The sequence below is a fragment of the Spea bombifrons genome, chromosome 11 (assembly GCF_027358695.1).
Source record: "Spea bombifrons isolate aSpeBom1 chromosome 11, aSpeBom1.2.pri, whole genome shotgun sequence".
Lineage (NCBI taxonomy): Eukaryota > Metazoa > Chordata > Amphibia > Anura > Pelobatidae > Spea > Spea bombifrons.
Window position 1 is genome coordinate 32,876,876 of NC_071097.1, and position 23,591 is coordinate 32,900,466.

At 40.1% G+C, this 23,591-nt stretch overlaps 1 protein-coding gene across 1 annotated transcript; it reads left to right on the forward strand.

Annotated features, from left to right (window-relative positions):
* Positions 1-1,554: 1,554 nt before the first annotated feature.
* On the forward strand, positions 1,555-20,735 carry LGI1 (leucine rich glioma inactivated 1). Its single transcript, XM_053450963.1, has 8 exons — positions 1,555-2,222; positions 2,517-2,588; positions 10,135-10,206; positions 11,969-12,040; positions 15,768-15,839; positions 16,998-17,167; positions 18,178-18,342; positions 18,790-20,735. Exons 1-8 carry the CDS (start codon positions 2,023-2,025, stop codon positions 19,608-19,610), a joined length of 1,644 nt encoding a protein of 547 aa, XP_053306938.1. The 5' UTR covers positions 1,555-2,022; the 3' UTR covers positions 19,611-20,735.
* The last annotated feature ends 2,856 nt before the right edge of the window (positions 20,736-23,591 follow it).

The window sequence follows — 23,591 nt, forward strand, 5'->3', positions numbered from 1 at the left end:
GGCTCAAAAAAATAAAATGTAACATTTTGTAAAATATTGGAAATGTTTTTCCTATACGTAGAAATCTAGGGGTCCTTAAAAATTGCAGGGTGTTTGTGTCTCTCTGCAGGAACGTCCATATATGGTATAATTCAAACATTTCTCACTTATTACAAATCATGCGGGCCGTGGTTTTGTGCAAATTTTGCTGTTTCAGCAGCCTTGAAAGTCTCTACAGGGTGATACATACCTTTCCACAATTATAGATGGGAAAAAGAGAGAATGGATTCGGGCAAATGAATGAAACATACAAAAAGAAAATGACTCAATGCCACAATATATTTGTATAAAAATACATTTTATTCAATGCATATATAATAAATAAATCAAGATCAACAAGCACAATGGAGGTGTATACAAGAAATAAATACAATATAATATGCGCTGATATACATAATATTTTATATATAAGAATACAATATCAGCAGCAAAATAATAATCATAATAAGAATAATAATAAGAATAAATAATTATACAAAAGTCAAAAAGGACCAATAAACTGTAAAAATACACCTTTTTCTTTGGTGTTGCGTCAGTTTTAATCCATACGCCCCATGTATACGTCCCGCATACCTGAGGAGCGCATCGAATGTCCTCCATAAAAATGTGGTCCATATGATCTTTGGCTTTTTTTGCACTTAAAAAGACACGTCCAAAGTGTCATTATTGTGTCCGGAAAACCATAACTAATCCGTAACGGCGCAGGTTTAGTTACTTTTATACGTTAATGTACCTCGGAACGCTCAGGAACTCTCCGACGAAGCTCTGGTTCCCCAGGTCTCCGAGACAATTCTTTCCCTGAGCTGAGGAGAAGTTTTGGTCACTCCCACTTCCTGTCTGCTAATGTGCATCTGGGACTAGCTCCTCCCCTATGTGCAAATAGCCCCACCCATTCACAAAACCACTCTCCGGGAGAGCGCCCTGCGTTTCTTGCCAGGTATGTAACTTTTGGGGCGTTGCGCCTGTGGTGCTCTTGCGGCCCCTTTATAGCCCCATCGTAATGTAGACCGTCTTCTCATCATGGTTGCCTAGCAACAAAATCTAAAACTGCCTTCAAAAGTATGATTGATACAATAAGGGGGTAGGAGTGAGACCGGCGGGCAGGCGCAGAATAGACAAACTTTTATACAGATGTGTTTAAAAAATAAAAAAATATATAAAAAAAGCCAAACAATGCTATAAAAATTAACTCTTTTGCAGCTGGAGGAAATGAGACCCTGTAAACGTCAGGTTTCCCTGAAACCATTTAATACAATCATTCACCATCATTCGCATCCTGTCTCCGCGCTCGAAAAAACGTTGAGTAAGGAAATATACCGATCGCATTTTTTTTTTTTGCGGTAATGCTTTTTAACACCTTGCATGGTCTTTAACCCTTTGATCTCTCTCCACTTGCACAGACACATTTTTTTTTTTTTTTTATACCAGAAAACGGTTTGCCTTTCTCTGCGCCCCGTGACAACCGAAGCTGGAGGAGTCCCCAAGGATATAACGCATAAAATTAAAAAAAAAAAAAAACAAAACCAAAAAAAAACTGATATATTTCCTCCCCTTTGCTTAGCCCCAGGAAAACATAACGCTGTACTATTTCTGGATACTAGAAAAAAAAAAGGGCCTCCCTTTGAAAGCAGCAGGCTGTGCGTTCTTAATGACATCACTTTGCATTCTAATGTTGTGTGCTTGATGTTAACATGTCAGTGCATATATTTTGTTCTTTTTTTTTTTTTTCCTCTTCCATGCTGCAAGGCGCTGGGACATTCCCATCACAAAGCCACATCTCTCACCGTCTCTCTTACACAGCACATTGATTCCAGACAAGCTGCAGGTTTCTAAGAAGAGCACCGAGGCTCAATAAAAAAAAACCAGAAGACAGGACCTAACGAGCGAGACGCACAAAAAAAAGGAGGAAAAAATAAAAAAAATTCCCGGTTCATGGTTTTGGAATAACCCCTTCGCTGGCTGGAATTAGACATCATCTCGAGGATGGAGAATGGCAGCAGATGCTCTAGAAGAATCGCTTATTTATTCTGGCTGTTATTTTTCATTCTGTTGGAGAACGGGGTCGATGGAAAGAAGCCGACGAGGTCTAAATGCCCCACCTGGTGTACCTGCACTAAGGACAATGCCTTGTGCGAAAACGCCAAAACAATTCCTCGACCCTTCCTACCCGATGTTATCACACTGTAAGGGCAGTAAGCGTTTGGCTTTTATTGCTTTTATTACCTTTGCTACGGCATGTGCATGTTTGGCTTTTCAATCCTATTCTTCGTCGATTCTATTACGGTCGCCGAACCCCCTGAGTGCCGAAAGCGACACCATTCATTTCTCATCCCTTTTGAGCTAACCGTACTCCCCTTTTGGCATCTTTGACTAAATGTTTTATACTAGATTGTACTCTTGTGTATATTTTTTTTTATTACAACATAAATGATTATTTTATGGATTTTTTAATACATTTTTTTTTTTTTTTTTTACAGATCACTTGTAAGATCTGAATTCACGGAAATCCCCGAGGGGAGTTTTTTACACGTACCGTCTCTGCAGATCATGTAAGAATCCTTTTCTTTCTTAACCTAATGCCGTGTTGCGTGGTTGTCAGTAGGGAGGTGTAGCCTCGAAATCGAATTTTTCTTCTACGGAGGGCTAGATCTGGTTGATTAACCTGCCGCAGAGCGATCGGCGCTCTGGATTAGCCGCACGCGTAATTAATTGGAGTGGGGTGAAAGGGAGATGCTGCGGGAGTCGATGGGGAGGTGATCTCGTATTCATTTCATTAGCTGCTGGTACTAGAAACATCTGAGCGTTGCAGCTACAATGCATTAAAGACTTCTGCTGCAGTTGGACGCTTTGTCCCCTTGAAGGACAAAAACCACCTACGCCAATCGTTCACCAACCCTGCTTTATTTTAAACCCTTGACCATAGCTGGGAACTTTCCTGGGCTCACCTGGAATTTTATTTTAGAGCCCACAGTCGCAAATTTAAACAATGTGGCCAATTTTTCATGCATATGGACCATGCAAGGTAAGAGGTCCAGAAGGTGAAGGTCCCAGTTATGGTGGGTCACACGAATAAACCCTAATTCTAGAGAAGCTTCTAAAAGATCAAACCTACGAACGTGTCCAAGGCATTAACAAGGCAACGTGTTGGACAACCCTTTGGGTAATAAAAGATTTACGTAGGCTTGCCGGTGATGCCAGCTGTTTCACACCATAAGTAATACACGCGTCTGCCAAGGTGGCGCGCTCGGGGTCCTTCTACAGAAAAGCCGAGGATAATACGATTTGTAGAAATGTTTTCCTGTCGTTAAGACGACTGGGATATACGGCTGGATCAAGTGAGTCCGAAACCTGATCGCCATCAACTAATGATAAATATTATGACAGAATAATGGCGCTGATGAATGGCGTTGGGTAATCGGCCCGTATTCAAGCAAGTTTATTAGTTGGAGCAGTGGCTTCATTTTAACTCCATAAATGTCCTTAAAGTGACTGTTTTATGAATATTATTTACAATTTAAACATATATATATATATAATCAGCGGCGAGCCCTGTAAAAATGGAAACACTGTTGAGTAGATAATTTAATGTTCCTTTAATTGACAGCCGTGCCCATCTCTTGTTTCCAGCCGGGGAGCTGCAAAAGATTACATGGCGTCTCCAAGGTCACTGTTCCAAATATTTTCTTACGGTCTTCCTCTAAATTAGGCATTGGCGGTCTTTAACAACTAAAGCAGATGTTGCCTTATGCCCCTCTACCCCTACTATGCTTCATCTGGCCGAAGCCTACAGCCTTATTGCCCTGCTCAGCAACTGCCATTAAGTTGAGACACCTACCTAGAAGTAGGAATACCTGGAATACCGCAATTTACGAACGATTTGCCTTAAAAAATTCTGTCGAGAAAAGGGCATTTTAAGCACTAGGAATCAATTATTTATTCCATTTTAAACAATTTCCTAATACCGATCTATTTGCTTTGTTCTAGTAAAATGTACTACAGGAACCCATTTTCATTCTTTATTGTATTTCTACTTAATACCAGATCGACCTCATATGAGAACTGATCACTACAGCATGGAAATATCATGAATATTTAAGGAAAATAGTAATTCATTTCCCTAAAACGTTCTATTTTTTGTGCATGGGGGAGGAAACGGGGCGCAAAATAGGGGACAAAATATCTGCCTAAAATGGTTTAAAGGTACAGGGAGTTATTGGTAGCCATTATTAAGCACTGGGTATTGCCTCTAGACTCATTGAGAGTAATAATGGAAGGCGTAGGTTAAAGGGACAGTAATGTCCCAGACAGCCTCACCAACAAAGAATGTATTTCTTTAAAAGGTATATATATATTAAAAAATCACTCACCGTAGGTAGAAGCTGCAGCTCTATAGCTGCAGCAGAACGCCTCCCTCTGTGGTCCAATGATTGGCTGCCTTCAGCCAATCAGTGAAAGGCAGGAAATCTCATTAGTTCCCCCCCGGCATTCGCCGAGCCAGCGCTGGAGCGGCAGTCAGTATAACACGTGTTGGTAGAGGTGTTTGCCGGGGGACAGCAAATAGCAGGGAAAAGGGGCAATTACATATGCGGGGTACTCTGCAGAAGCCTCTCATTCATTGGCAAAGAGGGCACCATGTGACTTTAAAGGAACTGGAATGCGCGCCTTCTAAAAATGAATCTACTCATTTCAGTCCAGTCGATTTATAAACACACCACGTGATCGCGATAGCATCGTTTATGACTTTTCAAATAAAATTAATGCATATTTAACAAGTTTTTTTTTTTTTAGAACCTACCATAAAAGATTTTTTTTTAAAAAATTCTTTAGCTGGTATGGCCCTGTTGGCTTTTATCCATTTTCTTCTTTTTTTTTATCCATTCTCTTTAAGAGCTTTGAATATGGAAAAAAAATGAAGATATTGTTATAAAATATGGAAATGTTATATTTTCATAAATTGTAAGCCGTTTGTAAACCATTTTTTTCTGGTATGCAACATTCAAAAAGCAATTTCTCTGGGGATTCTCGAATGGTTTCCATTTTCATAAACTAACTAAAAAACAACAGCTAATCGTTCTTTAATTTCATTACCGTCTATAAAAATATTTTTATTTCAGTGCTTTGGTAAAATTTGTATTTAGAGAGTAAATAGAGAGTAAATAATAAAATATAATAATAAAATAATAATAATAATAAAAAAAATAATTTGGACAAACTTTTCATTTCATTTTTCTTCCATTTGTTTTCGAATAACGAATTTATTTTTTGTCTTCATGCTCACACACTCACGCTCTGTCATTCTCTCTCAATGCCTCCCTACCGTCTCCATTCTTTTTCTTAATGTTCTCCACCTCTTCATTCTTCTTTCTGCTCCCGCGATCCGCTTCTCCCGGGAAATCGAACTCCGAAAGTAACTTGGTATTTTATTTTTAATGATTTAAATGCCATAAAATATATCTACCTTTATAAAAACACCCCACCAATCGGCGTACGTTAGTGAACATTATCCTTTAATATAATAGTGATATGCAGAAAAATTAGGGTCTAGGGCAGGGGTGTCCAACCTGCGGCCCTCCAGCTGCTGCAGGACTACATCTCCCGTACTCCTCAGCCAGCCCCTTAGCTGAAAGAGCATTATGGGAGATGTAGTCCTGCAGCAGCTGGAGGGCCGCTGGTTGGACACCCCTGGTCTAGGGGGTCACGGGTCTGAAAAACATGGATAACTCATGGGGTTCGCTCTATTGGAAGCGCATGTACGGAGTTGAGAGTCAATATGGCTCCCAGTCTGGAAATAATTCCCTTAAGTGCACTAAACGCGCAGATGGACGATAACTAGTTTCACGAGGAGTGCAGAAAATCATTTCAAAGAGTCCAGAAGCCGAGCCGGTGTTAATTGCCCTCTGTGGTTGGCAATCGCCCCGCGTCTACACCCTTTCCCTTTAATTTATAGGTTGGATCCAGCCCAAGGTGTACAGTTATTTGTAATGCTATTAAACTATTTTTATGGTGACAGATTCATACCTCCCAACTGTCCCGCTGCGCTCTACCAATGTCCCGCGATCCTGATTTCATTCCCTGGTATCTGGAACATACTACGTACATGCACGTACATACACGCTAACTCCTAGGCATCCTAGGGGCAGAAGTTGGAACGTATGTAGATTCAATGTAATGATTGTCACTACTGAATTCTGCAACAGGATTCAAAAGTTAGCATATTAATGAGCTCTGAGCGATCCAACTCTTGACTGAGAGGGGGTAGATAAACAGAACAGCCTCCCAGCAGAAGTGGTAGAGGGTAATACAGAGAGGGTATTTAAACATGCATGGGATAGACATACGGCTCCTGAATCTAAGACGAGACCAACGGCTGATTAAGGTTTGAGTCTCTACATCCGGAAAAATTCTTATCTATGTTTCTATGTTTTTCATTAAAAAAAAGTTGCTGGCTACATTTCAGACTGAGAGTAATGCTTCCAGCATGATGTAAGGTAACAGGGGCCACAAACATGTGTGGAGCGGCTGACTTACAAATTGGAACCGAGGGCCTTCACGTGATTGAGTGTTCACGGGTTCCAAAATGATCGTAACTCACAGGTGCTCTGCCTGGGCTTTAAATACCCCGGGGAACGCTTAAATCTTTTTCAGCTCGTTTTGTTGCTGAAGGCACCAGCGGAGACTTTTAAACTGTAAATTTGCAGTTGAGTTGAACATTTCATCATAACTTCAGCAGGTATTACGCGTTACAACACTGAGCACTTCACATGTGCTGGTCATTAACATGGCAAATGGATGTACACTATATAGACAAAAGTATTGGGACACCTGACCATTACCCCAACAGGGGCTTTTACTTTGGACAATGCTACGTTTCCATCTTTGTGGGGACAGTTTGGGGAAAATCCTTTTCTATCCCAACCCCGGAGCACAAAGCAATCTCCATAAAGACATTGTTGGATGAGTTTGATGGGGAAAACTTGACCGGCCGCACAGAGCCCTGACCTCAACCCCATCGAAGACCTTTGGGATGAACCGGAACGGAGATTGCAAGCCAGGCGTCTCGTCCAACATCATCGGCTGACCTCACAGACGCTCTACTGGATGAACGGGCGAAAATTCCCACAGAAACTCCCCAAAATCTTGTGGAAAGCCTTCCCAGAAGAGTGGAAGCCGTTATAGCTGCAAAGGGGGACCAACTTCATATTAAAGTCTATGTATTTAGAATGTGATGTCATCAAAGTCCCTGTTGGTGTAATGGTCAGGTGTCCCAATACTTTTGTCCACTTAGTGTATGCCCCAGAACAAAAATGGCTGATGTGGTCACTCTAATGGCAACTGGCTGTGGGGTATCAGTCGGACCGTTGTTTGAGGGTATAAAGACGGCTCTCGCTACTCCCACCTAGTGCCAGTTCAGCTCTTCTCATGCATCCTGGTCCCTGAAGAGTCTCATCAAGAGCTTCATTTCACTATAAGGGGTGTAGGAACTTTAACGATACCTATAGCTCTCTCTCGAATACCATGTGTACAGTTTGCCAGCAGTAAAGATGTCAGCCCTGATAACCCTTAATGTTGACACGAGTATTTTCCTTATTAGCTTTTGTTTTATATTTTTTATATGCAAATGCATTTCACAGTCCACAAATTACACGGAATGGGGATAAACAATGCATCTTGATGCTGTTACACTGAACTATGAATTAATATTAAATGAACTCTGAGCGGGTTTAATGCCGTGTGGTGGATTTGAAGCTGCAAAGCAATCAATGAAATATTGACGCAGAACTTGGTCAGAATGAAAAATGAAAGGTTATTCAAAGGGTCAGCAACGAATGCAAGCCGCTAGCCACTAATGACTTATTTATAGGGAACGTCCAATGGAAACCAAATATGTTTCCTCAAGCATAAACCCCAGCGCTGTATACAGTAATATAACCCCCAGCGCTGTATACAGTAATATAACCCCCAGCGCTGTATACAGTAATATAACCCCCCAGCGCTGTATACAGTAATATAACCCCCAGCGCTGTATATAGTAATATAACCCCCAGCGCTGTATACAGTAATATAACCCCCAGCACTGTATACAGTAATAACCCCCCAGCACTGTATACAGTAATATAACCCCCAGCGCTGTATACAGTAGTATAACCCCCAGCGCTATATACAGTAATATAACCTCCAGAGCTGTATACAGTAATAACCCCAGCACTGTATACAGTAATATAACCCCCAGCGCTGTATACAGTAGTATAACCCCCAGCGCTATATACAGTAATATAACCTCCAGAGCTGTATACAGTAATAACCCCAGCGCTGTATACAGTAATATAACCCCAGCACTGTATACAGTAATAACCCCCAGCGCTGTATACAGTAATATAACCCCCAGCGCTGTATACAGTAATATAACCCCCAGCGCTGTATACAGTAATATAACCCCCAGCGCTGTATACAGTAATATAACCCCCCAGCGCTGTATACAGTAATATAACCCCCCAGCGCTGTATACAGTAATATAACCCCAGCGCTGTATACAGTAATATAACCCCCAGCGCTGTATACAGTAATATAACCCCCAGCGCTGTATACAGTAATATTACCCCCAGCACTGTATACAGTAATATAACCCCCAGCGCTGTATACAGTAATATAACCCCCAGCACTGTATACAGTAATAACCCCCCAGCACTGTATACAGTAATATAACCCCCAGCACTGTATACAGTAATATAACCCCCCAGCGCTGTATACAGTAATATAACCCCCAGTGCTGTATACAGTAATATAACCCCCAGCACTGTATACAGTAATATAACCCCCCAGCGCTGTATACAGTAATATAACCCCCAGCGCTGTATACAGTAATATAACCCCAGCGCTGTATACAGTAATATAACCCCCAGCACTGTATACAGTAATATAACCCCCAGTGCTGCATACAGTAATATAACCCCCAGCGCTGTATACAGTAATACCCCCAGTGCTGTATACAGTAATATAACCCCCCAGCGCTGTATACAGTAATATAACCCCCCAGCGCTGTATACAGTAATATAACCCCCAGCGCTGTATACAGTAATATAACCCCCAGCGCTGCATACAGTAATATAACCCCCCAGCGCTGTATACAGTAATATAACCCCCAGCGCTGTATACAGTAATATAACCCCCAGCACTGTATACAGTAATATAACCCCCAGTGCTGTATACAGTAATATAACCCCCAGTGCTGTATACAGTAATATAACCCCCAGTGCTGTATACAGTAATAACCCCCGGCGCTGTATACAGTAATATAACCCCCATCGCTGTATACAGTAATAACCCCCGGCGCTGTATACAGTAATAACCCCCGGCGCTGTATACAGTAATATAACCCCCTAGCGCTGTATACAGTAATATAACCCCCATCGCTGTATACAGTAATAACCCCCGGCGCTGTATACAGTAATATAACCCCCCAGCGTTGTATACAGTAATATAAGCCCCATCGCTGTATACAGTAATAACCCCCGGCGCTGTATACAGTAATATAACCCCCAGCGCTGTATACAGTAATATAACCCCCAGCGCTGTATACAGTAATAACCCCCGGCGCTGTATACAGTAATAACCCCCAGCGCTGTATACAGTAATATAACCCCCAGCGCTGTATACAGTAATAACCCCCGGCGCTGTATACAGTAATAACCATACCTGGGAACTTCTCGGCCCCGGCTATCCGGAGACTTCCCTTGCTGGACGCGGCCAGGACTGCACGCTGACATTAGTGGGAGTTCCCGCTGACATCTATATCACATCTATAGGTTTGTATTAAAAATTCATGCAAACTTTGATTGTAATAATGCTTTGTTGCATCCTTAATGTGGGAAAAAAAGTTGTCTTGTTGCCATACCAACCGACAGTTGTTCATGCTAGTTGGCAAGAAGATACCACTGGTTGCTATGGTGATAAAGGTGATAAAGTTTTTTTGAAACTTTGCACCAAAATGACTTTTTAATATAAAATCCCCATCGCTTCTTACCTTCTGTGATAATCTTCGAGTATTTAATGAAGTCATTTTTCCGTTTTAATTCATTTTGTGTTATATTCATGCAGAATGTTCACGTCAAACACTTTCGATGCCATACGTGACGATGCGTTCACCGGACTCCCTCACCTCGAATACTTGTAAGTAAAATCCAAACCGATGTACCTTTTACTACGTTATTTATTCCGTAACTTCCAAGACCAAATCCTTTGACTTTTAAAGATTTTTTTCCTATTTCCGTGCAGATTCTTCTGTAAAAAGTAATTAATCTTGATGAAAATAATTGTTTGGCTTTGGATATCCCGTATATTTGTAACATACGTTCAGAGTGATTTATCAAGGTACCACCAGTCCTTCCAAATCGCCCCCATTGCCTTCTACAACTGTTATTAACCCTCTTATTTTAACTCCGGCACTCAAAGTGTTAAATTGCAACGTGAGAAAAAAAAACGATGGGCTAACTTGTCCTTTTGTGCCATCGCTATGAATGTGTTTATGATTATATACCGTATACTATAAAAGAGACCAAAGTAAATGATTGTGATTGTGATGACATCACTATACCCTTCCCAAGCTGACATATGAGAGTTGGATGAATGACATCATCTGCGTTACGATCAAAGGATTTCCACAGATATTATCAGTTCCGTTAAAAACATCTGCTTGCGTATAATATGTTTTTCATTGTCTACGTTATTTTCTCAACCCGGGTTCCCCGAGGGCTGAGTGGGAATTTTTCACTGATTAAAAAAAACTAATTAGCGAACTAATTATTCACCCTTTTCCTAATCAGGTATTATATCTTTAATAGAATGCTCGTGTTCTGATATCAGCAACTACTACTGATGCTATTCCTATTGTCTTATGTATTTAAATAAAATGTTTTCTGGGTACAAACCTACCAATTTGCTTTTAATTACAAATATTAAATTTTTTTGCTTTTTAATTGAAGATCTGCTATAAAACTAAGCTTATTTGGGTATTCTTATTGTTAAATATCAGCGATATCTCTGCCCGTCCTTGCTCTCATCTTAGATTAAGGAGCCATATGCTTATCCCATGCATGTTTAAATTCCCTTCCTGTATTAACCTCTACCACTTCTGCTGGGAGCCTGTTCCACGTATCCACCGCCCTCTTACTAAAGTAAAACTTCGTTCCATTCCATCGAAGGCTCAGACCCTCTAATTTTAGATGATGGCTTCTTTTCTCCTCTCTCCTCCTTGGAAATAAACTTCCCTCCTGTCCTTTGCTAATTGCTTTGTAATTATATTGTAATTATAGCGTCCGTAATCAGTAACCTGATTTGCTTAGAAATAAATAGTATTTCCAATCGCCATGGTGACTCAAATGTTTCCTCTTGCTTAGTAATTTGGTCATACAGACGCCTCCAAGGGCAATCATTATGTTGCTGGCGAGTCCTACCGGGCATAAAGATCTGAGCCAGGGTCCTACTCAACCCGAGTACGGCTCACCGCCCTGCTCACCCCCCCTCTAATTCCGCGACGCCCCACTTAGACGACACGTTAATTGCCCGTATTAAGCAAATAAATCCTAAAAGATCTAAAGATTTTATCCTTTTTTTCTCATTTATTTTCAAATAAAAAAAAATCACAGAGGGTTTTAAGAAGATTTTTCGGTTTCTATGGAATCTACCTATCAGTGGCTGCTCTTCTGTCACATGACAATTAGACGTTCCCTGAAATATTAGAAACGGGACAGATATTTCTGGGAATGCTAGGAATGTTTCTAATGCTGCCTTTAGTTACAAAAATGTTACATTCTATAAAATTCTATGGAATGGGTGAAAAGCGTTTGTTACAATCAGGTTGTTTTACTGATGCTTAAATAATAACCTCCCCCAATTTGGGTAATTATTCTGTTTATTTTTCTCTATGTTTCAGATTTATAGAAAACAACAAAATTAAGTCGATTTCAAGAAACGCTTTTCGAGGCCTGAAGTCTCTAGTTCACCTGTAAGTATCAAAAATATATTAGTCTATATGATCCTTGGATGTCTAACCTCAACCGGCTCATGGCAGAACTAATGCTATGACGTCATACCACGAGAAAAACGATCACTTTACAAGAAGAAAAAGTTATGGGTCAGCAGGGAAGAGTCACTAGCCCACCGACGGATAGGGAAAATAAGATTATTTTTTAAGGATTTATTGTACAGTTAGTTGGGGATTCATTTATAGGCCAAATATTTATTGATCAGTTCACAAATTTGGGAAAAATCTGTGGCTTATATTCAAAGCAGTACGATATGTATAATATAATAATTAATATAATATATATATATTATATATAGCTATATGTCTATATATATATTTATCTATCTATCTATCTATCTATATAGATAGATATAGATATATATACAGGTCTGGTACCAGGCAAAAATTCTCCCAAAGTATGATAAAGTATACAAAATGTCATTTGAGGCTATGTTTATCCAGCCAGCAGCTATATATATACCGTATATATATATATATATGTGTATATATATATAAATATATATATAGTATATATACATATATACATATATATATGTGCACTCTATATATATATACTATATGTATATATATATATATATATATATACATATATATATATATACACTCTCTCTCTCTCTCTCTCTCTCTCTCTATATATATATACTATATATATATATATATATATATATATATTATACATATAATATATATGTATAAGGCTTCTTTCTTTCTTTCTTTCTTTCTTTCTTTCTCTTTTTCTGCTATATTCAGTATTTTGGTCATTTTTTTAAAACTCATGTTGCCGTATATTCTTATTGGTCTTGCTCCTCATGGCGAATCTCTCTGCTCTTGCAGGCAACATCATTTATTAAACCCCTTAAGCCCGTCGATATATCTGCCCGCCCCCCCGCCATTATTTTTTAACAATCAGCAATGCTTTTTTTTTTTTACTTAAATTTTTAATCGCCAGCCGCTGATGTCAGATCTCATGCTCCAGCATTTTAATCCGTGGATTAATTCAAAGTGACTTTTCTAATTGGGTTTCTGCGGTCGTCCTCGCGATAACGCGTGTATCACTCAGCCGGCGTTTATAGCCAAAGAGCCAGAATGTAACTACGAGGTCATATCCACACAAAGTGATGAGTTCTTGGCTACGAACCCGGCCGCGTCCAAATTTAAACCTTGCAGATCATTCCAAGATATTGGCTCTGCTGAATGTTATGACAGCTGAGATGAACCATGCGCGCCTTCCCGCGTTGTTGTGATACATCGTATGATATAACGTGTAAGCGTGTCCGCGATAGGCGAGTGGGTGAATATTATGGCCGCATTGCACACTTGGCTGCTTTAATTCCATGTTTGGTTTTTTTTAACACCCATAAATTTTTGGCGCGTTTAAAATGTTTTGCTCCCACTTTTTTTTTAAAGATTTTACAAAAGCATCAGTTTTTTGGAAACATAAAGACGGTCAATATCCAGAATGATATAAACCAGACCAGAATATCATTTTTTTTAAAAGAAGGATAGAAGCTTAATTGTATTAACCCCTTAAGAACAACAGGTTCTCCTTAAACCCATTAAGGACAATGCATTGTAAGCCCGTACATGTACGGGCTTTGTCATGAAGGGGTTAAAGTAGGGAAATTTTAAAAAGTTAAATTTCAAGCTTTTGGCTCTGTGTCTCTGGCAGTTGGGGGTAAATGGATCTCTGACAGTTGGAATTGGGAGGCCTGTTATTTCTGCACAATCTCTCGATGTTGACCAAACTTGTGATTTCTCTTCCATTAATGGCAGTAATAAGTGATCGGCTCGGGCAATCAAGGAGCTGATTTAGTATCAAGAAAACGAGTTCAGTCTCATAGAAATAAGATTGAAATGTCTCGTAGTAAATGCGGAATCTGTCTGTCTATAGCTGTCTCACCAGCAGATCAGAGAGGTATCCCAAAAAATGATTTTCTCCTTGAGCACTTTATACAGTCATAACCCCCAGCTCTGTATACATTAATAACCCCCATCACTGTATTCAGTAATACCCCCCCAGCACTGTATACAGTAATATAACCCCAGCACTGTATACAGTAATATAACCCCCCAGCGCTGTATACAGTAATATAACCCCCAGCGCTGTATACAGTAATATAACCCCCAGCGCTGTATACAGTAATACAACCCCCAGCACTGTATACAGTAATATAACCCCCAGCGCTGTATACAGTAATATAACCCCCCAGTGCCTTATACAGTAATAACCCCCAGTGCTGTATACAGTAATATAACCCCCCAGTGCTGTATACAGTAATATAACCCCCAGTGCTGTATACAGTAATATAACCCCCAGCGCTGTATACAGTAATATAACCCCCAGCACTGTATACAGTAATATAACCCCCCCAGCGCTGTATACAGTAATAACCCCCAAGCACTGTATACAGTAATATAACCCCCCAGTGCTGTATACAGTAATATAACCCCCAGCGCTGTATACAGTAATAACCCCCAGTGCTGTATACAGTAATATAACCCCCCAGTGCTGTATACAGTAATATAACCCCCAGCACTGTATACAGTAATATAACCTCCCAGAGCTGTATACAGTAATATAACCCCCAGCACTGTATACAGTAATATAACCCCCAGCGCTGTATACAGTAATATAACCCCCCAGCGCCTTATACAGTAATATAACCCCCAGCGCTGTATACAGTAATATAACCCCCAGCGCTGTATACAGTAATATAAACCCCAGCGCTGTATACAGTAATAACCCCCCAGCGCCTTATACAGTAATAACCCCCAGTGCTGTATATATATAAAGCAGGCATGGATTTTTTTATCATTATTTTTGCAGATTACAATAAGGTTTTTTACAATAGGCAATACTGCCCTCACATGGTCACTGCAAGGAATTGCAGCATCCGTAATCCCAATACTAAGCAAGGTTATTTTATAATCTGTTAATTAAGTGTTAATTTTTTCTTGGAATTATGTTTATAAACCGTAGCATAACTAATTATTATTATGATTTAATCATTAATATTACACCATGATATTCCATAGCACTGTACGATAGGTATCCATATATAATATTATTACTTTGTAACATTAACATCTTTGTGCCAAGGTGGTCCCCACAATGATTCCACAACCTTGACCAGCGGCCAATTTTATTATTTTATTATTTTAAATTGCCCAAATAATAATTAGAATAAAAATTTGAATATATTTTACAATATTATTGATATATAAATATAATGATTTTTTTCTTTATCATTATACACATTGGGAATCCTCAGATCCCCTTGTGACCTTGGACTGACATCATCAAACTTAAATATACGATTATCCCAAAATTGCGTTTGAATCCTTTTCATATAAAGGGGAAGATTTCATCCAAGTTTCAAAATACTTCTTGTTTTCCAATGTCAAAGTGTGACATGGGAAACTGACATTTGTGTAAAGTGTCGAATCCCCATTTTTAACACTCTGCATTTAATATGAGAAACGACGGGTTTTGGTTTTCGTCGTCTTTTGCTGAAATGTCAGTTCTGTGTAATTTTATCAGGGAAACATTCAGCAAGTTTGCTGTAATTAAATAATATTTGTTATGATATCACATAAATGACCGTACGCTAGATGTCAAACTTATCATCACTAAATTGACAGCCTGACCTTTAAATATATATTTTTGTGTTGTTTTTTTTTGCAGGAGCTTAGCAAATAATAACCTACAATCAATCCCTAAGGATGTTTTTAAAGGTTTGGATTCACTAAGGATTGTGTAAGACAATATGATTATTTTTTTTGCAATACAAACTCAATATTTTTTAGATAATTTAATAAAATCATTAAACAAGTTTCAGATATTCTATATTGGTTTCCCAAAGAGTTCAATGGTTCCCCTCTTAAGATCTGGTCCTCGTTTAGGCCAAGTAGTGGCGGAACTACCGGGGTCGCAGGGGTCGCAACTGCGACCGGGCCCTGGAGTTCTGCCAGCCAGGGGGGCCCAAGGGGTGCCGAGCGGTCATATGACGTCATATGCTGGCGCTCAGCAGTGAAGCCGTACGCACCGCAGCAGAGCAGCGAGTAGGGAGAGGGTAGATAGTGAGGGGAGGGGAGAGGGGGTATAGGAAGAGGGCAGATAGTAAGGGGAGGGGAGGGGGGTAGGGAGAGGGTAGATAGTGAGGGGAGGGGGGCGTAGGGAGAGGATAGATAGTGAGGGGAGGGGGTAGGGAGAGGGTAGATAGTGAGGGGAGGGGGGTAGGGAGAGGGTAGATAGTGAGGGGGAGATAGTGAGAAGGGGGTAGGGAGAGAGGGTAGATTGGGTTGGGGGTGGGGGGGCCCTTAACAGATTCTCGCACCGGGGCCCTGAGTATTCTAGTTACGCTCCTACCCCCAAGTGAGGCGTATAGCCCCAGAAAAAGAAGATCGGGTATCCAACTTCTATGGTGGCTCTATGACGTTGGATCACCGACCTTTTATCTTTAAACAACAAAAGGGAATAGCATGAGTTACCTGGGCTTCATGGAAACAAAGGGTATAGGGTGGGGTTATAAGGGGCAATATAATCAGTGACATCCCTAGAGCTATTTAATTGCTGGTTTAAAGTGGACAGTTATCTCCTTATCTTTTAGCTCCGTTCACTATATAGCTGTTCACTAGTGTCCCGGGCACCCTGCTTAAAAAAATAATGAAGTATACAACCTACATCGCCAGAAGATTCGATCCTCTGTGGTCTGTGGTTTCACTCTACCGATTGGCTGCTGGAAGCAGCCAATCAGCAGCAAGAAAGCCACCTGTAAAACCTTTGGCGACCCAGTGCTGGAAGGCACAGCATATGACATCATTGTTACAGGAATGTTCTAGAATTCTAACAAAAATCAATATATTTGACATTTGTTAATAATATTTGAAAAACGTTCTCTCTTTTTTCTTTCAGAGACCTCCGGGGCAATTCTTTTCACTGCGACTGCAAACTGAAATGGTTAGTGGAGTGGCTGGATAAAACTAATGCAACAGTGGAGCAAATTTACTGTGAAAGCCCCCCAGAATATAAAGGGCGTAAAATCAACAGTCTGTCTCCTAAGGATTTTGACTGTATAACTACAGGTATATCAATGTTAATTTCAATAAATGATTCTTTTTTCCCTATGCCCATAAATAATACATAGAATTATTGGTATGTAAACCGACCTTTTATGCAGTCAATGTCCCATTTATGTTTACTGAAACCAAATCGCCTCACTCTGCATTTTTCCAGGGGTGGTAAATTATTTATTTTGTTTCGATTTAAATGGAATAAATGAATTATGACCGTATTAAGGGTTACATTACAAGACAGGCTTCCTTGAGCAAAACTGCACACGCAGCTATTCAGAATTCTGTAAACACTTTGTCAAGATCAAGAGGAGAACAAATGAATCTTAATGAACCCGATTTATAGGATGTCCTGGAACTGTGGTCTGAAATAACCCGATGGTTAACCCATGCATGGCCTAATCTGGGGCACGGGAATGCAAAGATGTACGCATTCAATGTGAACCCGCATGCCCTCGCCTGAAACTCCCAAAATACCTCCTACCCCTACAATAAAAGACATATTATTTAAAAAAACAAAGGACCCCCTTGTGAACCAATGTGGGGTCACAATTACCCCCCACTTCCCCACCCTGTGCACTGTGGAGTAGAGGTAATTAAAAAAACTTGGGGGTTGCAAGGTGAAGTTTGCTTGCGTCACAAGTTGCAGGCATTGCTTACTTTATTAGTTGCCTGCCATTCTGAACTCGCATGCCCTGCGAGTGTTAATGTGAGTTGGCTATAGTGAATTTGCATTTGTTTACCATCTTTCAAGCACTTTAGTAAATAGATCTCCCTAGCCCTTTCCACAGTAACAGGGACACCATTGTACCAATAGGACCTCTCTATTTACTTTCTGAAACTTTGCATTTGTCATGACATCATAACACAACATAAACATCATGACACAATTTTTTTTTTTTTTTTTCCGAAATGGCATTTTCCAACATTTTTACCCCCACATATCATCCAAAATTCACATATTTGTGGATGGGTCCAGTGTTCACACAATTCCCCTTGAGATGTTTGTTTTTCTTTTCCAGAATTTGCAGCGTATAAGTCCTTACCGTATCAGTCTCTGTCGGTGGACACTTTCACGTACATGAATGATGAATACGTTGTGATTGCGCAACCGTTCACCGGAAAATGCATTTTCTTGGAATGGGACCACGTGGAGATGTCTTTCAGGAACTACGACAACATCACAGGTGGGTTCAAGCATCATCTGCTAGTGAACAGCCTTTTACGCTCATCTGGCTTCGAGGGAAGGGTTAAAAGAAGCTATCCAATGAGGGGTAAAACAACGATTACATTGATTTCTTCAAAATCAGCGCCAATAGAGACTGCATGACTCTACATACAACATGTATACGGTACATATTGTATGTACAGACCATCACATGTACATTATTTTTTCTCTATTGAGAGAACAGTGAACTATTTAACCCCTTAAGGACAATGGGCGGTCCCTAAACCCATTGAAAACAATGCATTTTGAGCCCGTACATGTACGGGCTTTGTCATTAAGGGGTTAAAAATAAAATCTATAAAGAAACAGTCTAGTCCCAAATTGCATGGTTTTTTAAAGTGTATAAGTGTATTGTTCTTAACCGAAAAGCCTAGAATGGTAAATTTTCTTTGCCCTGTACTTACAGGCACATCTACCGTGGTCTGCAAGCCGATAATTATTGAGAAACAGCTGTATGTTATCGTCGCCCAGTTGTTCGGTGGCTCTCACATTTACAAAAGAGATATCTTTGCAAACAAATTCATTAAGATCCAAGACATCGAGATCCTTAAAATCCGAAAGCCAAACGATATCGAAACGTTTCGAATTGACGACAACTGGTACTTTGTGGTGGCCGACAGCTCGAAGGCCGGTTTCACGACCATCTACAAATGGAACGGCAATGGGTTTTACTCTCACCAGTCCGTGCACGCGTGGTACCGGGACACCGACGTGGATTACCTGGAGATAGCCAACAAACCCCATTTAATTCTGTCGAGCAGCTCCCAGCGCCCAATTATTTACCAGTGGAACAAGAAAACCAATGAGTTTTTTAAGCACATAGAAATTCCGGACACGGAGGATGTGTACGCGGTGAAGCACTTCTCGGTCAAAGACGACGTCTACCTTTGTCTCACCAGGTTCATTGGCGATTCCAGGGTGATAAAATGGGAAGGGGGCTCGACGTTTCAGGACGTGCAACGGATGCCATCCCGCGGGTCCATGGTCTTCCAGCCGATCCAAATCAACAGTCACAAGTATGCCATCCTGGGGAGCGATTATTCTTTCTCCCAAGTCTTCCACTGGGATTCGGAGAAGGGAAAGTTTGTTAAGTTCCAAGAGTTGAACATCCAGGCTCCGCGGTCCTTCACGCACGTCTCCATAGACAAACGCGACTTCCTCTTTGCCGCGAGCTTTAAGGGAACTACACAGATTTATGAACATGTTATAATTGACCTGAGCGCATAACCCTTCACGTTTGAAATAAGAGACATTGTAAATGGACCCGATGAACTAAATGCATGGTAACTCTTTATCGTATCATACTTCTGGGGGACCAGCTTTTATAGGGAACCTGTCGGCCAAACGATGGTTGAGACACGGAGTCACATGTTGTCAGTGTAACCAATGCTTTGGGTTTTGGTGTTTAGGATTTAGAGCGGATGTAATTAGGCCAAGCCTCAAGAATGGGGTAGAGGGCTCCACAAAGCTCTTAGGCATCCTTGAGGCATCAGAAATTGACATTGAGGGTAATAAATACCCCAGGTTGTCTAGATTAACCCTTTAAGGACAATGGGCGGTCCCTAAACCCATTGAAAACAATGCATTTTGAGCCCGTACATGTACGGGCTTTGTCATTAAGGGGTTAACATCCATGACATTCAAATCAAATTATATATTTTAATAATAGACTTCCCTATCATTCTCACCGTAAGACTTTTTGCAGTTTGGCAGTCTAGATCCTCAGTGAGTTCGCTAACATGACCTCATATGCAAAGCAGCAACTGCTCCATATTTGCATATAAGGTCCGGTTCGTGCTGTCAGCGTGAGAGTTTTAAAATAGTTTTTTAAATGTTTCTTTTTTGTCGATCTATACACCCGCTTTGAATTTCTGCTCGCGCAGCATGCAATGTATGATCTACACACCCACTTCAGCATTGTTTAGGGGACAGGTTCATTTTAAAGGCCGAACGTTCTTAAAAAAGAAGCATCTTGTAACTTTATCAATTGTCATGTCTAGTGATTTTTTTTTGGGGGGGGGTCAACTTTTTAAAACAATAGTTTACTGGTCCTCGCAATTAACAGTTTGTACATATTCATTCAATTGCATTTGTTCATCTAAAGAGAGAAATATAAATATATGTACTTTTTCCATTTATTTATTCACCTGTTTAAAAGAAAACTGCCAAATAAACTGTTTACATTTTCTGTCTTCCGTCTTGACGGTGTATTCCTTGCAAGTTGACGTCTGTCGTCTTTAGTTCTATATGTTTCGGCCACCTGGATCCAAATTAATAATATGTTTGTATATATTTTGTACATATGGATAAAAACAATAAACTACTGGATAATATATGGTCATTTAAAACACATATTCACCCCTTCCAAGTGTTCATTTGGGCTAATTCTTAAGTACGTAATAGTATGTCTTAATGTCATGAAGGAGGGATACTCCAGTGTTAGCATGAATGTGTATGTGTAAGTGAATGAGTGAAAGGGAGTGTGTTACAATGAGTGTGCAAGTATGTATGCATGTGTGTGTGTATGAGGAGGTGTGTGTTTGCATGAATGTGTATGTGTTAGTGTGTTTGTTAGCATAAATATGTATGTGTTTGTGTGTGAGGAAGTGTGTGTTAGCATGAATGTGTATGTGTTAGTGTGTTTGTTAGCATAAATATGTATGTGTTTGTGTATGAGGAGGTGTGTGTTAGCATGAATGTGTATGTGTTAGTGTGTGTGTTAGCATGAATATGTATGTGTTAGTGTGTGTGTGTGTTAGCATGAATGTCTAAGTGCATGTGAGGGAGTGTGTTTGTCAGAGTGAGTGTTAGGTTGTGTTATTGTAACGGTGTGTGTTTGCGTGAGTATGTTTGTGTAAGTGTGTGAAATATGTGTGCCAGTGCATGCGTTAGTTACCTGGGGTCACTTGGCTTTACCTGTCCCCAGGGGCCAGAAGGTGCCAGCCCAACCCTGGCTCAGAACCTATTAGAATAAATAATACTTCACATTATGAAATGTCATAAAACAATTAAATGGTTTGGCAACCAAAAATGACAGGCCGTTAAATTACATTTAGTTTTGCTAATAGTGGCTACACTTCCCCTTTTTATGAGTCAGGATAACATGAGATTATTTTAAATGTCACCTGATTAGGGAATAAACACAATGGAGAAGAACGAAGATCACTTTAAGGCATTAACATACAGCTCGGTGCATCTTCAAACTACTGAACGAGTGATATGGTTACAAGACCAGAGGCATAAAGGGTAAGAAGTACAGAACAAACTGTTATACACAAGCGACAATGGAAAATCTCCTAGCAACAGAATGACATCATCTGCACCTGCTCCATAGAGACAATGATAACGCTCCTTCTCCTGCAGGTGGAATTATATGGTATCGTGAATACAAAGGCAGCCACATATTATTATTATCATTATTATTTATTGTTTTATGTAGCGCCATCATATTCCGTAGCGCTGTACAACGGGTAGACGGGACATGACAAGTAGTATATAACGTACAATCCGGATCCATTGACCGCAATCCTACTGAACAGCGAGAAAAACGTTGTCATTATATCAACATATAACAGCTGTGCCTGGCTAGATCTACTGCCCAGGAACAATTATCAAAAAGTGATTCAGAAAATTGGTTTTCACCGTCACTTTGTAACTTTTATGTTTTCTCTGATTTCATTGATTTACGTTTTGATCACACTGTCGTTTTATAGAATACTTTATTGTATTGCACTGTATCATTGCACACGTCTGTAAAAGAAAAAGAAGAATATATATATCAATTTATAAAGATGTCCATAAATACAATGTTTGTTTTGTTGCACTGGAGAACTGGACTAAGTCTAACACAGGTAAATCAGCCCCATAGGGTCATCTATGCATTATGATCCTTGATCAACGGGACATAAGGTCGTTGATTTGTATCTCTAATAAGTATTAATGATCTGGTCTATAAATATTATTTGTGAATATACAGTGCCTCCGCTGTGTACTGATATTAATGGGGTATGTAGTGATAGCCATGACTACTAAAGTAGGAAGTAGCTGCGCAGAAAAAGCTTTATCTGCTAAGGAAAAAAAACCCACTCATCATTCATTACATATTTTAAACCCATTGCATATTATAAGCCCATTCAGGCCCAGACTGGCTATTGGGCAAATGCCAGTTGGGCCAGTGGCCGACAGTGCCACTAGAGCGGCAGATCATGTCTTGCATTTGTGGTTGCGAGGCTGTGACCTTAAAGTGCCAGGGCCACTTAGTCATCCCCAGTGTGGCCGTGAACCCATTACCCATATACCCGATAGATATAGAGCTGCATCATATTACCCATATACCCCATGTTACCCATGTACCCCATGTGTGGCTCTATGACAAAAACTAAATGTATGTTAGAAGGCCCAGTCAAGTTTTATGACATAATATATATCTGTTGCTAAATAGTCCAGGCATGGAGAAAAGAGGACTATAGAATATTTAAATAATGCTTATATTAAAGTAATTTTTTTATATATTTATAAAATCCATTGAAACACAGACGTAAATAGAAATATAGAATGTTGCGGCAGATCGGCCCCATCTACTCGCCAATTTTTCCAGCTCAGACTTAGACCTTAATCAGTCGTTGGTCTCGTCTTAGATTTCGGAGCCATAAAAACCTCTACCACCTCTGCTGGGATGCTGTTTCACTTATCTACCACCCTTATCTCTGTAAAGTAAAACACCTTTTCATTACATCGAAGCCTCTGGCCCTCTAGTTTTAGATTACACATCTTAGTGAATCAAGTAACTTCCCTCCTCTATATAAGCAGAAGCAAAAATAGATCTTTATTTTTAGATCTGCTTTATTGAATTTTTAAACAGAATGTATTTCTTAAAATTAATTATATGACAGGCTCCCTTTCCACACTTAAAATAAATGGACTTGAAAACATTTATACAGAACGAATATGTCAGCCTGCCCTCTATCACTCTCTCTAGGTCATATAATGATACAATAAAGCGAATTCGGTGGAACAGCCTTGATATGTTTATAAATAATGTTGATACATTGTAACCAGCAGCGTGACGTCACCAGCCAGCTCTATAGCGAACTCCATTGAGTCGGTGTCCCCGCCCCTGTCTGCTGTCACTGCCGGCTGCTGCCCTCTGCTGCCCCCTGGTGTCCGTCTTCGGGACAACGCGATGACTGCACAGTTCACATAACACAC

What these genes read in the sequence shown, in the direction of transcription:
- LGI1 (XM_053450963.1), top strand. Translation starts at nt 2,023, where the DNA reads ATGGAGAATGGCAGCAGATGCTCTAGAAGAATCGCTTATTTATTCTGG. An exon ending in CTACCCGATGTTATCACACT is followed by an intron (nt 2,223 to 2,516) that starts GTAAGGGCAGTA and finishes TTTTTTTTACAG; the next exon opens with ATCACTTGTAAGATCTGAAT. An exon ending in CTGAAGTCTCTAGTTCACCT is followed by an intron (nt 12,041 to 15,767) that starts GTAAGTATCAAA and finishes TTTTTTTTGCAG; the next exon opens with GAGCTTAGCAAATAATAACC.